The sequence below is a fragment of the Callithrix jacchus genome, chromosome 12, assembly GCF_049354715.1.
Source record: "Callithrix jacchus isolate 240 chromosome 12, calJac240_pri, whole genome shotgun sequence".
Classification (NCBI taxonomy): Eukaryota; Metazoa; Chordata; class Mammalia; order Primates; family Cebidae; genus Callithrix; species Callithrix jacchus.
Genome location: NC_133513.1, coordinates 112,365,529 through 112,380,162, shown reverse-complemented (window position 1 = coordinate 112,380,162; position 14,634 = coordinate 112,365,529). Strand labels below are relative to the sequence as shown.

The 14,634-nt window shown below is 52.3% G+C and overlaps 1 protein-coding gene across 12 annotated transcripts in view; it reads right to left on the bottom strand.

The window, feature by feature from the left end:
• Window positions 1-14,634, bottom strand: part of GRK5 (G protein-coupled receptor kinase 5) — a 247,860-nt gene that overhangs the window by 18,867 nt on the left and 214,359 nt on the right. For 9 of the 12 annotated variants that reach the window (XM_078346613.1, XM_078346610.1, XM_035269251.3 and 6 more), the window contains 5 exons: window positions 14,318-14,410; window positions 9,470-9,533; window positions 8,398-8,538; window positions 4,546-4,736; window positions 1,618-1,655 (listed from right to left, as the gene is read on the bottom strand). In XM_078346613.1, coding sequence (XP_078202739.1) covers window positions 1,618-1,655; window positions 4,546-4,736; window positions 8,398-8,538; window positions 9,470-9,533; window positions 14,318-14,410 — 527 coding nt within the window. Of the gene's footprint in view, window positions 1-1,617; window positions 1,656-4,545; window positions 4,737-8,397; window positions 8,539-9,469; window positions 9,534-14,317; window positions 14,415-14,634 lie in introns of all 12 variants that reach the window. The other 3 variants (XM_078346618.1, XM_078346617.1, XM_035269255.3) reach the window with 1 other exon arrangement.

The following is a 14,634-nucleotide window of genomic DNA, read 5'->3' as shown; positions in this document are numbered from 1 at the left end:
TGAGCTCCACCTTGCCTTTGTCTCTCCCACAGCCCACCTGGGCCACAACTTACCCCGCGGGAAGGGACCCTTTCCTTCCCCGCCTGTGAACACCTCCACCCCCACCCCTCCAGCCTAGATGTCAGCAAGGGCCAGTGCCAGGGACCCTGCCAGGCTGGAGCCATATGAACGCCCTGGCTTGGTGGCAGCTGACAGTCAGGACAAGAGAGGAGCAGTGTGGGCTTAGTTCTGAGATCCAGGGAGGCTCTGCGCTCATCCAGAGAGGGGCGGCAGGCCTGGGCCCTCCGAGCGCCCTGTACAGGGCAGCATCCCCCACGGACCTCTCTTCAGGTCATCAGCGACCACCCACTTTCTCCCCTCCCTCTACTGGGGGCTGCCAGGGTCTGGGGCCTGCTGGGAGGAGACCCATTTTCTGCCCTCAGCTCCCCACTGATGCTGCTGGGTGACTTTGGCAGGCTGGCTCCTCTAAGGCTCAGTTTTGCCATCTGTAAAATGGGCACAGAGATGCTGCCCTGCCCTTCACTGTGCAGATGGGAAGATCTAGTCAGATCAAAGGAAACTGGCCAGGCCTGCTGGCTCATGTCTATAATCCCAGCACTTTGTGAGGCCGACGTGGGTGGATCACTTGAGGTCAGGAGTTTGAGATCAGCCTGGCCAACATGGTGAAACCCCGTTTCTACTAAAAACACAAAAAGTAGCCAGGAGTGGTTGCATATGCCTATAATCCCAGCTACTCAGGAGGCTGAGGCAGGAGAATTGCTTGAACCAGGAAGGCAGAGGTTGCAGTGAGCCAAGATTGCACCACCGGACTCCAGCCTGGGCAACAAGAGTGAAACTACATCTCAAAAAAAAAAAAAAAAAAAAAAATTAGCCTGTTGTGGTGGTGCATGCCTATAATCCCAGCTACTCGGGAGGCTGAGGCAGGAGAATCGCTTGAACCCAAGAGGCAGACGTTGCAGCGAGCTGAGATCATGCTGTTGCACTCCAGCCTGAGCAACAGAGCAAGACTCTGTTTCAAAAAAAAAAAAAAAAAAGGAAGGTGTAGAAACTATTTTCCAGGTATGAGGCTAAACACCTGTGAGGGCTGCTGTGGCTGTTCTTGCTAGTCAGTGCCCACGGCCAAGAGAAAATAACGATGGTAATGCCTAAGACAGTCACAGCTGGCAAGGCTGGCCAGCAATTCCTCTTCAAGCTGTCCTACAGAAGCCTCTCCACCACCCTCTTCCCTCTGGGTGGGCAGGGCAGGATGCTTTGTTTCCATTTCACAAACAAGATGAGAGGTGGAGAAGTTGGTAAAAGTTAAGTATTTGCCCAGCGTCTCTAAAACTCTGGACTCCTCGTTCAGTGCACTGTAGAGACCACACCCGGCCAGAAGTTATTTTAACACTTAGAACCTGATGACCAAAGGGAATTTCAAAAACTCTGAATTTCAAAGTCTCTCTGAACACTGCCTGCTCACCAAGGAGCTCTGTCCACGCCCACAGCCTTCCCCTTCCCCAGGTACCCAGCACTGAGCAGTGGGAGTGGTCAGTCTCCCCAGCCCTCTCTAAGAGTCCCTGGGAGACTCTCTGGGTTGTGATGCTCACCTCAGCTACCTAGTAGGAAAAGAAGACTTACCATAATCGTCTAACAGGATGTTTTCAGGTTTCAGATCTCTGAAAGGAAAAACAATAAGCATCAGAATGAGGGCATTCTGGGCAGCTAGGATGCACTGGCATCTGGGTGGACCCCTCAGGCTAACCAGGCCTGGGTGGCCATAGGGTGTTTCCTCCCCACCTTGTGGCTCAGGCTGTCTGGTTTGAGCCAAAATGATCTTCAGCTAATTTCTCTCCTTTCAGTAATTGAAAGCAACGCTGCTGTTTGCTGCAGGCATTTCCCAACCCTGGAGAGTGACTGGGAAAGTTAGGAAAAGGCCGGTCGTGGCCTCTGTTCACACATCAATGACTCCAGGGCTGAGGATACTTCTGGCCAGGTAGCAGAGCCTCTCGAGGGCTGGAGCTCTTAGGATGCTCTGAAGGCAGAGCAGGGCCTGCGAGTGAAGGGAGCTATACAACTGGGAAGAGAGGATCGAAGGGAGAGGGAGGAGCCATGGGAAAAAGACCCCCTTTAAGATGGGGCCTGCTGGAGACTGGCACATCCCCCACCTCCGGTTTCACTACAGTCTGGGAGAAAGCCCAGCCATGGGGCACAGCATAGGTGTGGCTGCCTCATCCTGTCCCTCACATCTCTTCTCTTGATGACAGGATCTTGCTCACAAGAAAGGGAGCCTCTGCATTCCCAGGATGAGGGGAGAGGCAGCAGAGATGGTTTTATAGGAAAAGGTCTTCTCTGTGGGTAAAAGAACAGCCAACAGGAGAGTGCGTGCAACTCAGGTAAGCCGTGGGGCAAACAGTACACAGGATTTGGATGAAGGCTCCAGTTCTCAACTAGCCAGCTTTGTTTATTTAACTGATGGCAGCTGTCCTCATGCAGAGTGGTTAATGTACCCAAATCCAGCCAGTCTGCCTCATCAAGTGATAATTGGTGTTTGTGTATCCTTATTTATCACAAAATACTTTTGTTGCTGTTACTTAAACAGCATTCTTTTGATGTGTTAACAATTCCAAATAAGGGCAAGAGCCATCATCTCAACAAGCCAGCTGCCACCAGGCAAGCATGGCAGCTTATTAGTGGGCACTGGTCAGAACTGAGCCCAGAGAGAGGCCGTGGCGAGTGGTCACAGCCAGGGAGGAGGCACTGTTGTCTCTTTCCCCCTGGAAGAAGGAGAGCTAGAACTTGGAGGGCTTTCTTTTTTCTTTTTAAATAAAAGGTAATCAAATGGAGAATTCTTTTTTTCAACCTGTAGGGAAAAGTTTCTGACTTTCTTTTCACTTGAATGAAAACAAAACAAAAACATAAATGGGGAGATGGTATGGGGGGAAGGGCATGTCACAGACCATCCTTTCTTGTTTCCAGGACCTTCTTGGGCTCTCAAGATGAGCTCCACTGCAAAGGTCTTCAAACTGGGCTGTGTGTCAGGGTTCTGCCAGGACTGACCAGGGGGTTCCCTCCTGCCCGCAGTTTTAAGGGTCTGGATTTCTTCACATCACGATGCTCTGTCCTGGCATCTTTTGGGATCTCCCTCCCACCTGCCCTTTCTCAAAAACTCTTCTCCCAAGTTACGGAAGAAAAGCAGCCTCTTCCTTTCCCAAATATGACTGTAGTGCCCCACACCAGACGTCAAAACTGCTGGCTCCAAAGGACTGATTAGAAATGAGATCTACTACTAATTACAATGGCAGCTCGACAGAAGAAGCTATTTTATTTTATTTCTGACACGGGGTCTCGCTCTGTCGCCCAGGCTGGAGTGCAGTGGCAATCTTGGCTCACTGCAACCTCCAAGTTAATGTGATTGATTCTTCAGCCTCAGCCTCCCAATTAGGTGAGGATACAGGTGTGTGCCACCGCGTCTGGCTACTTTTTGTAGTTTTAGTAGAGACGGGGTTTCACCATGTTGGCCAGGCTTGTCTTGAACTTCTGACCTTAGGTGATCTACCCACCTCAGCCTCCCACAGTGCTGGGATTACAGGTGTGAGCCACCGTGCCCAGCCAGAGAAGTATTTTAACACTTAGAGCCTTATGGTCAAAGGGAATTTCAAGAACTCTTCTACGTATCCATATGTTTGTTTCAGAGATGGACGCTCATCAGTGAAAGAGTTTCAGGTAAAAAATTGACATTCTAGGGGGGATGGAGAGAGTGAAGGAAATGATAGAAAATTCCTCATCACTAGAGAGCTGTCTGTGCATTTTTTGGATAAAAGCAAGTGCATTTGTTACAGCAACAAGAGATTCCACTGGATCCCTTGAAGAGTGTGATATAACTGCCAATTTCAAAATATCAAAAATTGCTACTATTTCAATATGATGGAATATTTCAAATGTCTACTTAAAATGTAGCGGCACTGCAATTTTCAAACGTCTTTCAGGACTGAGAGAAAAACCTGAAGCGCACTGCTCACTGTGAGAGAAAGCTGGACCCCCGGCCCTGCAATGTCCAGGTCCCTGTGGGATTGAGGTACGTGGGGAGAAAGGTGAAGACCAGAGCAGACTGAGGACAGCGTGAGGTGGGACCATGGGTCCCTCTGATTCTTCTTGTGGGCAATGACCGAACCCAAGTCTTCCTGGGGCTAATCCCAGATACTGGCCACCAGGCACTCCCACCCTCAACGAGCTTCCCTAGGTGCTGGGATGGAGGCAACTGGAGAGAGCAGTGGTTGTGGCCCGTCCTTGACTTGAAGGAGCAGTCAGTTTTGGGAGCATCATTTCACTCACTTGGCTTCCCTAGGCTTTGGAGGCGGGGGAACACTGACCAGCGGGTGGCCCACCTCGCTTCCTGGGTGCTGGGGCCCAGGTTCCTGGAGTGGAAAGTCTGTCTGACTCAGCACCCTCCCCTGGTGCTGACCAGGGCTGATTTCCAGAGCGATGGCGACCACCTGCCTGAGGGTGTGGAGGGGCTGGCCCCACCCCCTCAAACTTAGACTTGGAAGGCCTGGTGGTCCCACTCACCGGTAGACAGTGTTCTCGCGGTGGAGGTCTTCCAAGCCGCAGAGGATCTCTGCTGCATAAAACAAGGCCCGCTCCTCCTCGAAGCCGGGGTTGCCCATGTTGTAGATGTGGAACTTCAGGTCGCCCCCGTTCATGATGGTTAGGACCAAGCACAGTGCGTCCTTGGTCTCGTAGGCATAGGCCAGGTTGACCTGGGAAAGCGAGAACAGGGCCATGGTAAGATCACGACAATGGCCACTCCCTTCTGCTTCCCTCCTCAGGATCCCGGGAGCTGGGGTGGGTGGGAACAGAGCAGCCTCACCCTGCTCCCCTGCGCCCAGATGCCTGCAGTGACCCTGCCTGCTGCCTCCTCGGCTGATAAGGGGCTCACACCAGCTCCTCCCATTCAGTGGCTCAAGGTGAGAAGGCCAAGGCAGGTGGGGCAGGCTGGCACCCTGACCTCCCAGTGAGTCCAACAAGTGGTGCTCCCTCCACAGAAGCACATGTGTGCATCAGCTGTGGAAGCCTGGATGGTGCCTTGTTGGATGGTCAGAAAAGCAGGGCTCAGCTGCCCTTCTGGCTGTGGGAGCCATGATCAAAGGGCCAAGTAGGAATGGGCTGGAAGGGCAGCAGGGCTTTGGGAACTGGAGCCTGGCCTGGTAAAGGCTTTCTCTTGCATGCAGGATGTGCCTGGTTTATATGGTTTGGCTGTGCCCCCACCCGAATCTCACCTTGAATTGTACTCCCAGAATTCCCATGTGTTGTGGGAGGGACCCGGTGGGAGGTAACTGAATCATGTGGGCTGTTTCTCCTACACTGTTCTCATGGTAGTGAATAAGTCTCACAAGATCTGATGTTTTCACAAGGGGAAACCCCTCTCACTGGGTTCTCTTTCTTCTCTTGCCACTACCATGTAAGAAGTGCCTTTCACATTCCACCATGATGGTGAGGCCTCCCCAGCCATTTGGAACCGTGCGTCCATCCAACCTCTTTCTTTTGTAAATTGCCCAGTCTCAGGTATGTCTTTAGCAGCAGTGTGAAAATGAACTAATATACTGGTCCGCCTGGCAAGGGGGCCACCAAGAGACGGGGGTCTAGTCCTCTTCTGGTGGAGTCCAGACACCCGAGGCTCTGTGAAGCAAGGCCAGGGCGAGGCAGGGGAGAAAAATTACACTGGAAGGTAATCCTTCTCCACATAGGGAGGCGGCACGAAGGGAACCTGGCCGTCGTGGGCCAGGCTGGGACGGGCTGGGCCATTAAACCAGTGCATCGACATCAGCTATTTTTGAGGAAAGGAGACAAATGGCAGCTGAGGATGAGTGCGCTCAGGGGACCGTGCTTCTGCCACAGCTGCTGCAGCTGTCCCCTTCCTCCCACCTCTGCGCCGGTGATCACTGAGAAAGGGTTCCAGGAGGTGTCACCATGGGAACTCCCTGCCAGGGGCCGTGGATGGGGCATAGTTAAAAGTCCAGCCATTAAAACCAAAGGCCCTTAAAGACGTGCCACCCAGCTTTGTGAGATATGCGATCCTCTTCCCCAAGCAGGACCCAGCAGCACCAACCCCGGCCAGAGCCAGCACTGCCCCTTCAGAGATTAGGCTCCACAGGCAGCATCCAGGGGTCCCTGCAGAAGGGGGTTAGCGGTGGGGAGGATGGTTCTGGATCAAGGAGGCCTGCGGCTGAAATGATGGCCGGTGTTAGCCTCATCCGCCTCATGTCCATATAGCATGATGCCACCCACACCTGTACCCTGGACAAGGCTGGTAGCTGGGGTGGCCTGGGATGAGATCCCAAGATGCAAACTTCCCTCCCCTTGGAGGACCACTTTGTAACTCCCATCCCCTGCCTCCGCGGAATGACCCAGCACTAGGTGGATGGTAGCCTCTCCTTGCTCACATGGCGTGTGGGAGTTTAACTGCGGCAAGCTTGAGGGGCAGCTATCCGGGAGCAGCTATCAGATGAAAACTGTACACACCCTCTGCCACATCAGTCCCTCCACTAGGAAGGGACATGCCACAGGGATATCTGGGGACAGACAGTGCAGCATGGTCTGTACTTTTTTTTTTTTAAATACAGAATCTCACTCTGTCGCCCAGGCTGGAGTGTGGTGGTGCGATAGCTCACTGCAAAGTCCGCCTCCCAGGTTCAAGTAATTCTCAGGCCTCAGCCTCCCAAGTAGCTGGGATGACAGGCACCCACCACCATGCCTGTCTAACTTTTGTATTTTTAGTAAAGATGGGGTTTTGCCATGTTGACCAGGCTGTTCTCAAATTCCTGACCTCAAGTGATCCGTTTGCCTTGATCTCCCAAGCTGGGATTACAGGTGTGAGCCACTGCGCCTGGCCCTGTCATGGTTTAAAAACAATTCCCATCCATGGGGAATGACTATACAGATTATGCTTTCCCTCTTCAGGAGAATGATGCCCAACTTTAAAAAGGGGTGTGACTACAGGTCTGGATGGAGACAGAGATCTACAACGTAAGGGAAAAACATTCTTCCATAAGAGGCACAGGAAGATCCCATTGGCTAAAAGCCTGGCCATGGATAAAACATGTCTGGAGTGACTACTCAAAGAGGGAAGCTTTTCATTTTATTGTGTATCATTCTGTACTGTTTAAATTTTTACCTTGTACATATATTATTATTATTTTCTTTTGAGGTGGAGTCTTGCTCTTGTCACTCAGGCTGGAATGTAGTGGTGCGATCTCGGCTCACTGCAACCTCTGCCCCCTTCAGACCCTGGGTAGCTAGAATTACAGGTGCCTGCCACCACGCCTGGCTAATGTTTGTATTTTTAGTAGAGATGTGGTTTCGCTATGTTGGCCAGGCTGGTCTTGAACTCCTGAACTCAGATGATCCCCCCGCCTTCACCTCTCAAAGTGCTGGGATTACAGGCATGAGCCACCATGCCTGACCCATGTATTATTATTTTTAACATATGCATATAAATATTTTTAGAGATGAGGCCTTGCTGTGTCACCCAGACTGGAGTGCAGTGGCATGATCATAGCTCACTGCAGCCTTGAAGTCCTGGGTTCAAGCAATCCTTCTGCCTCAAGCAGACTTCTGAGTAGCTGGGACTACAGGCATGCACCATTGCACCTAGCTTTATTTTTTATAACAACATGTAGCAGAAGATATTAGAGCTGACCAAATATCCATGCACTTCACATTTCCCAGTCTCCCCTGAAACTAACTTGTCTCTGTGTTGACTGCTTCCTGCTGGCAGACTGTGGGTGAAACTGAGGACCATCTGTCCAGCTGAAGCAGTGGAAAGTCTTTGTGTGGAACCCCTAGCGCTCACGTTCAGGCACCAGATGGGGCAGCTGTTAGATGGAGGAGGGTGGTCCAATCTGATTGGACTTCAGGTGAGTGACAGATGAACCTCTGCTGTATTCCGCTACTTAGGGTTTGGGGCAAATTTGTGATTGCAACAGGGCCTGGCCTAGACTAACAACACACAAAGACCCGATGGTACCACTCCAGGATGCCGGCACTAAGGTCCCACCATGATGTCACCAGCCTAGAGGGTCTGTGGAACCCACAGCTCTCAGGCTGGGCCAAGGTGAACTTGCTCTGTCCACTGAGGAGTTTGCAAGGTGGTCCAGGAGAACAGAGGCGTGAGTCTCATGCACAGCGGGGAGCCAGGCACTGGCCGGCTCTAGGGATGGGACAAAGCCAGCCACAGTCGACCACAAGGGGCCTTGTGATGGAGAGATGTCTTGCCTCCTTTCTGAAGCTCAGCCCTGTCACTCGCATTACCCTTCCCTGGCGTGGGGACCTGCCCGCATTGGAGGACCACGCCCTTCCGGAGCGACGGAAGCCCCAGACCACAGAAGGGCAAGTGGTTCCTGGGCCCAGACGCTCACTCACCACAAACTGACTGTTGACCTTCTCGAGGATCTGCTTCTCGTTGAGGGCCATGGACTCCCCTTTCCTCTTTTTGATCCTCTTCTTCTCCAGACGCTTGCAGGCATACATTTTACCTGTGGCCCGAACCTGGCAGGCACAGACCTGTGGTACAAGAAAGAAACCAGGGTGGCAGGAGCACAGGAAGGCCTGCCCTGAGCTCCTCCAGGGCCGGGACCACAAGGGTCCCAGGTGGAGAATGGATGGGACAAGAGCCGGCCTGCCTGGCTTCGTGGGTGCTCGAGGCTCCCAGGACCCCATGATGCCTGGCCTGGGGCCCATGGCTGTCCTGGGCCCTGCCCTCCCTCCTCCTCCCCTTGGAGGATTCCCAGGCCTGGAAGGGGTAGAATGAGCCCCTTGCACCAAGACTTAGAACTGACTGGCCCAGTACTGTCCCATTCTCAGGGCGACTAAATTTCTACAAGCTGCTGGCAGAGAAGTTTGGGAGGCAGTGATAGAAGACCCTCAAGAACTCTGACTTTATAATCCACGTAAGTGGGAACCAAAGCATTTGGGCTCAAGTCTTAGTTCTGCTCCACATTGTCTGTGTGGCCTTGGCTGGGTCACCTAATCATTTGGGACCTCAGCTTTCCTCATCTCTAAAATGGGAATAATAAGGCTTGCCTCACCTGCTGGGAAGATCAGATAATGGACAACGAAATCCTGAATCTTGTGTGACAATGTCATCCAGGCCCTGAGCAGCCAAGGTTGCCCAGCCTCCTCACACCCTCACAGTTTCTCCCCACACATGACCAGGGCTGCCCATTTGTCCCCTGCAGGCTGGACCCTGCCCGAGGCTGGTGGGGTAGCCCCTCTGTCTCACCCGCCCAGCTCCACACTCTCCTTTCGCCTTAGACACACCTGATAGCCCCACGGTCACTGACTCTCCCCTGCCCTCACTGCCCCTGAGGACCCACACTCAGCCACTGGTGCCCCCAGGGAACCCCTTCGCTGACCCTTTAGGCCAACCCAGAAACGACAGGAAAGGTGACTTGAATATAAGAACTTTTGATTAAAAATGCAAATGTTCACTCACCTCCCCGAAGCCCCCTTTTCCTAGCACTCGATACTGCCTGAAAGTGTTTTTGGTCACTGGTTGCCTGGAAGAAAGAAGAATCCCACACTGGTCTCATGGTGCCAAGATTCAGAATCCACAGGAAACTGTGGCACCACGAGAGCAGCTGGTGTGAGGTGTAATTCCAGGAGCCCCACAGCAGCCCCAGGGACCCCCAGGAATCATCGCTGCAGACTGGACCTTGAGGCTGAGTGTTCAAATCTCAAGCCCTGGCCCCCAGCCCCCTGCAGGCTGGGGGACGCACAGGCCTCGCTTGCTCAGAAGGCTGGAAACCAGACTTCCCGTGTGGTTCTCCCCTCTCTCTGCAAATCATGCGGTGAACTCAGAAGGAAGCTGTGCCTTCGGTGCAGGGAGGGGTGGGGGCCAAGAGCCACAGAGGACCAGCGTCCCACAGAGGACACGAAGGAGATCACAGCCCTCCTCACACCTGTGCATCTCAGCCTGCCCAGCAGGATGGCTGTGCTTCCTGTCCTGGGTGCGGTCTGTTCCTTCCTAAACCGCTCCTGCTGCTGGCCCAGGAGACCCAGCCTTAGGAGTGGGCAGAGGCTGCTGGTCTTCAAACGGTGTCCTGGGGATCTTTACCACTGGTTCCCAGCCTTTCTACCACTAAGGACCCTTTATTATATTTCCCACATAGATGCAGAACATGAGAAGATCCTGGCTGCCAAGATCAGATTGGAAGTAATGATCAACTTGAATCTCCCGACTTCTTGTTTTTGTTTTTTTGTTTGTTTGTTTTTTGAGAAGGAGTCTCGCTCTGTTGCCAGCCTGGAGTGCAGTGGCATGATCTCAGTTCACTGCAACCTCCACCTCCCGGGTTCAATCGATTCTCCTGCCTCAGCCTCCTGAGTAGCTGGGATTACAGGCACACACCACCACGCCCAGCTAATTTTTGTATTTTTAGTAGACATGGGGTTTTACCATGTTGGTCAGGCTGGTCTCAAACTCTTGACCTCATGATCCAACTGCCTTGGCCTCCCAAAGTGCTGGGATTACAGGTGTGAGCCACTGTGCCTGGCCAACTCCTTGTTTTAATGAGCTAAAGCCATTTATAACATCGAATCAGACAGAACTTCTGATCATGAGGCACAATGGTACTTCTTGGACTAAACAAAGACATGTCCCATCCAGTGGCCATAAAGGACCTCATGGTGCAGAGGGCTTGTAGTTTGCATTGCTGGTCTGTTTGGCTACACACTCAGCTTAAAACGTGAAAATTGGCTCTTGGCTCTCCAGGACTATTTTTGAGCATTGCCCCCAAACTCCTCAAAAGTCCCTACCAGGGCAGGGGTTGGACTGAGCTAAAGAATGGGTCAGCTGAGGATAACCAGGGAGCCTTCGGTCTCCCAGAAGCTCCTGAATGAATGAGTCTTCCCTGGAAATCACATCTGCGGCACCATAGCCACACTCTTAGGATGGCCCTGAAAAGCCAGGGTACTCTCTGTTACCCCGTGTTGAATCTGCATGCCATGCTGTGGCTCACTTTTCCCTCACCATGTTTCCTCAGGACATGGGGCCCAATCCCCACCAAAGCACAGAGCTGCCCCTCTGTGGGTCTCCCCACCGCTCTTCTGCCCAGGAGCGGCTGGAAAGGAAACCTGCCACACGCCTGCTTGTACCACGTGGCCCTGGGAAGCCTTTCCTGCAGCCGTCCCCAAAACCACATGAAGGCAGCCCGCCTAACAGTTTACGACGCATGGAGGAGAAACGGTTGGTCGGCCTCACCACAGAACTCCTCTGCTGGGGGAAATGAGTGGAATGCAAGTTCCCAGAAATTTCTTGGTTAACCCTGGGAGGAAAAAAATCCCTTTACTATTTCAGCAGTACAGCATGAACAGGGCAGGATCTTTCTCAGGGTGCTGTTCGTCATGTAGGGCATTCCTAACCCAGGCTCCAAAAACTTAATGCCTTCAAAAGGGTGAACTCTCAACTTCTTTGCCATCAGGCCACAGATAAAAGGACAACTTCTCTATTTCATGTGCTTGGTGCAGAGGAGGAAAAGGAAAGCCAGTGACCACCGACAAAGGCTGCTATGTGAACTGCAGTGCTGGGTGGCCCGGGGCCCAGGACTTGAGAGAGGGACTCTGGTTCAGGTTTCAGCCTTGCCAGGCCCTTGCTGAGTGGCCCAAGGCTGCTCCATCAACTTCTCTGAGGAAAATGAAGATCATGAGAAGGCCTTCCATCCAGTGGAGGGCTCTTTGTAAACCAGTGTTGTGTCAGATGTCATTATTTGAACTCCTAGGAAAAAAGGACATGTCCCCCTCTGGGTGTCTATAGTAATGATATCCACTGACCCAAGCAGGCATGGGGGCTTCTATAATCCTCACAGCAGCCCAGGGAGGGGGGATCATTATTGTCCCATTCTGCAGATGAGAATGCTGAGGCTTCAAAAGGTGAAATGAGTTGCCCAAGGCTCTGGCTGGTAGTGGTGGGCTGGAGTTGGGGTCTACGCAGCCCATGCTTTGCATCATGACCCCACACTGCCACTCAGGGAGGGTGGGCACAGATTGGGGTTGTGTGTTGCACAGCCCAGGGCTCTGGAATGGGGTGTGCAACACACATGGCGTTCCACTGGACTGACCTGTAATTGTCAGAATCAGGACTGGGCCTCTAGCAAGTCGGCTGTGCCTCCTAATATCAGACCTGGTGAAGTAGGGCTGATGGCGGTGATGCGGATGATGGCGGTGATACTGATGATGGTGGTGATGCTGATGACAGCGGTGATGCTGATGACGGCGGTGATGCTGATGACGGCGGTGATGTTGATGACGGCGGTGATGATGACGGTGGTGGGATATTGATAACGGCGGTGATGCTGATGATGGTGGTGATGCTGATGATGGCAGTGATACTGATGATGGTGGTGATGCTGATGACGGCAGTGATGCTGATGACGGCGGTGATGATGACGGTGGTGGGATATTGATAACGGCGGTGATGCTGATGATGGTGGTGATGCTGATGATGGCAGTGATACTGATGATGGTGGTGATGCTGATGACAGCAGTGATGCTAATGATGGTGGTGGGATATTGATAACGGTGGTGATGCTGATGATGGTGGTGATGCTGATGATGGCGGTGATACTGATGATGGCGGTGATGCTGATGATGGTGGTGGGATATTGATAACAGCGGTGATACTGATGATGGCAGTGATACTGATGATGGTGGTCATGCTGATGATGGTAGTGATATGATGATGGTGGTGGGATATTGATAACGACAGTGATGCTGATGATGGTGGCGATACTGATGATGGTGGTGATGGACACAACTGCATTCAGCAGTTTACTTCCTGTGGCCAAATGCCTGAGCTTTGTGGAACACCTGCCTTGTTCCAGCAGGTGCTGTGCTTAACTATTCCTCAGCCCAAGCCCACAATGCAGGCACAATCATCCCCATTTTACAAATGAGGACACTGAGATGTGAAGACATGAGTGACCCCTTCTGAGGCCCTTCCTTGGGAAGAGGCAGACGTGGGACTTGAACCCAGGCTGGGGCTCAGTAGATGTCTAGGCTGCTCCTTTCCTATCAAGCTCTGCTGGAGCCATGATGTGCCTGTGCAGGGTGGACAGTGGCCACTAAGGAGGCCATCCCTGGTCACGCTGTCCTCTCCACCAGTCAGGTGGAGAGAAACCGCCCATCTATGGCTACAGAACCAAGGGTTTTCTGCTGTGTTTCCGGAAGTAGGCAGGGAAGGTCTGTGAATGGGGCTCAGAGGGGCTCCTGGACTGCAGCTTCCTGAGTGTTTACAGGGAATGAAGACAGCTGTGGAGTTGGCAGGCAGGAGCGGATGGCTCCTTTCTCACCAGATGCCCCCCAGATGGCTGTGCATGCCAGGCCTCTGGGGATAGGGACTGCAGGCTGTGGGAGAAGAGGCTCCCACCCTCATCTACCAGCTCAGCCCAGCATGGATTTTACACAGGCATCGCCTTGCTCTGCAGATCCTGGGCCAGCAAAGATGGCAGAGCACTGCACTGGGGGTTCGGGGCCAGGGTCCCATCGGCAGCACTGCTGGCTTGCTGGGTGACAAGCTAAGTCAGGTCCTATGTTCTGCTTCCTCATCAGTCACAGGGGCCACATGTGCCCAAGTCACAGCCACGTATGGGAGAGCACTTTGAAGAGAATAAGGCAGCAAGCAAACAGGAAAGGGACTTTGTCTCCTCCATTATTAGAGAGACAAGAAAATAAGCAACAAGGAAGCTGCATGCTCACTCACTGGGTAGGAATACACGCGAACAGCATTGACGAAGCTGAGGGGCACGCACTTGGGCACCGTGGGACTGGAGGTCAGGGGCAGCTGTTTTGGACGGCAGCTTAACAGCATTTACAGTTTAATATCAGGTGCCTTTTGACCCAGAAATTCTTCTGCTAAGAATTTCTCTGGATGTACTTGTAGAAGTATTTAAAGATTTATGTACAAAGCTATTCATTAGTTAGAAAGGGCTGCACCCAGAAAAATGGAGAACAACTTCAATATCCATCCACAGGGCACTGGATCAAATTGAGGATGTGCAACTACTCCAAGGAATATGGTAGCTCTTTATTTGCTGGCAGAGAAAGAATTCCCAAAGACAGCAAAGCAAAAAAAGTAAGAAAAAGATACTGTTTACGTGTGCGTGAATGTGTGTGTCTGCTTGAATGAGCATACAGCATTTCTGGAATACACAACTAAATTAACAGAAGAGCCTGGTTAATTTTGCTTTAACCATGAGCCCATGGGAGGTAACTAAATTTTATATAAATTCTCAGGTGCAAAATGTGTACCCACTGCTTCCCTGATCTGTATGGGGTGTGGTGGACTCACCTTTCCAACCACTTCCACTGGAGAAAGCGGTCAAAATACATGCTGTCCAGATATTCGTGGAACGGTTCTCCCCTCAGGTAGTCGTGGACAGATCTAGCTCAGATGGAAAAGAGGATAAACATTTCACAATCACGATCTTCCAGCACGAGGGCAAGGCTGTATCCAGCTTTGGAAATGAAGTAAACAGGGCCTCTCAACCCATGCAGATGCAGCACGTCTGGCCAGAGGCCCTGCCATTCTTCTGAGGGTTGTGTGAGATTGGTTGGTCCTGCCAACATTTGTTGGGTACCTGCCATGTGTTGGGTACTGTTCTAGGC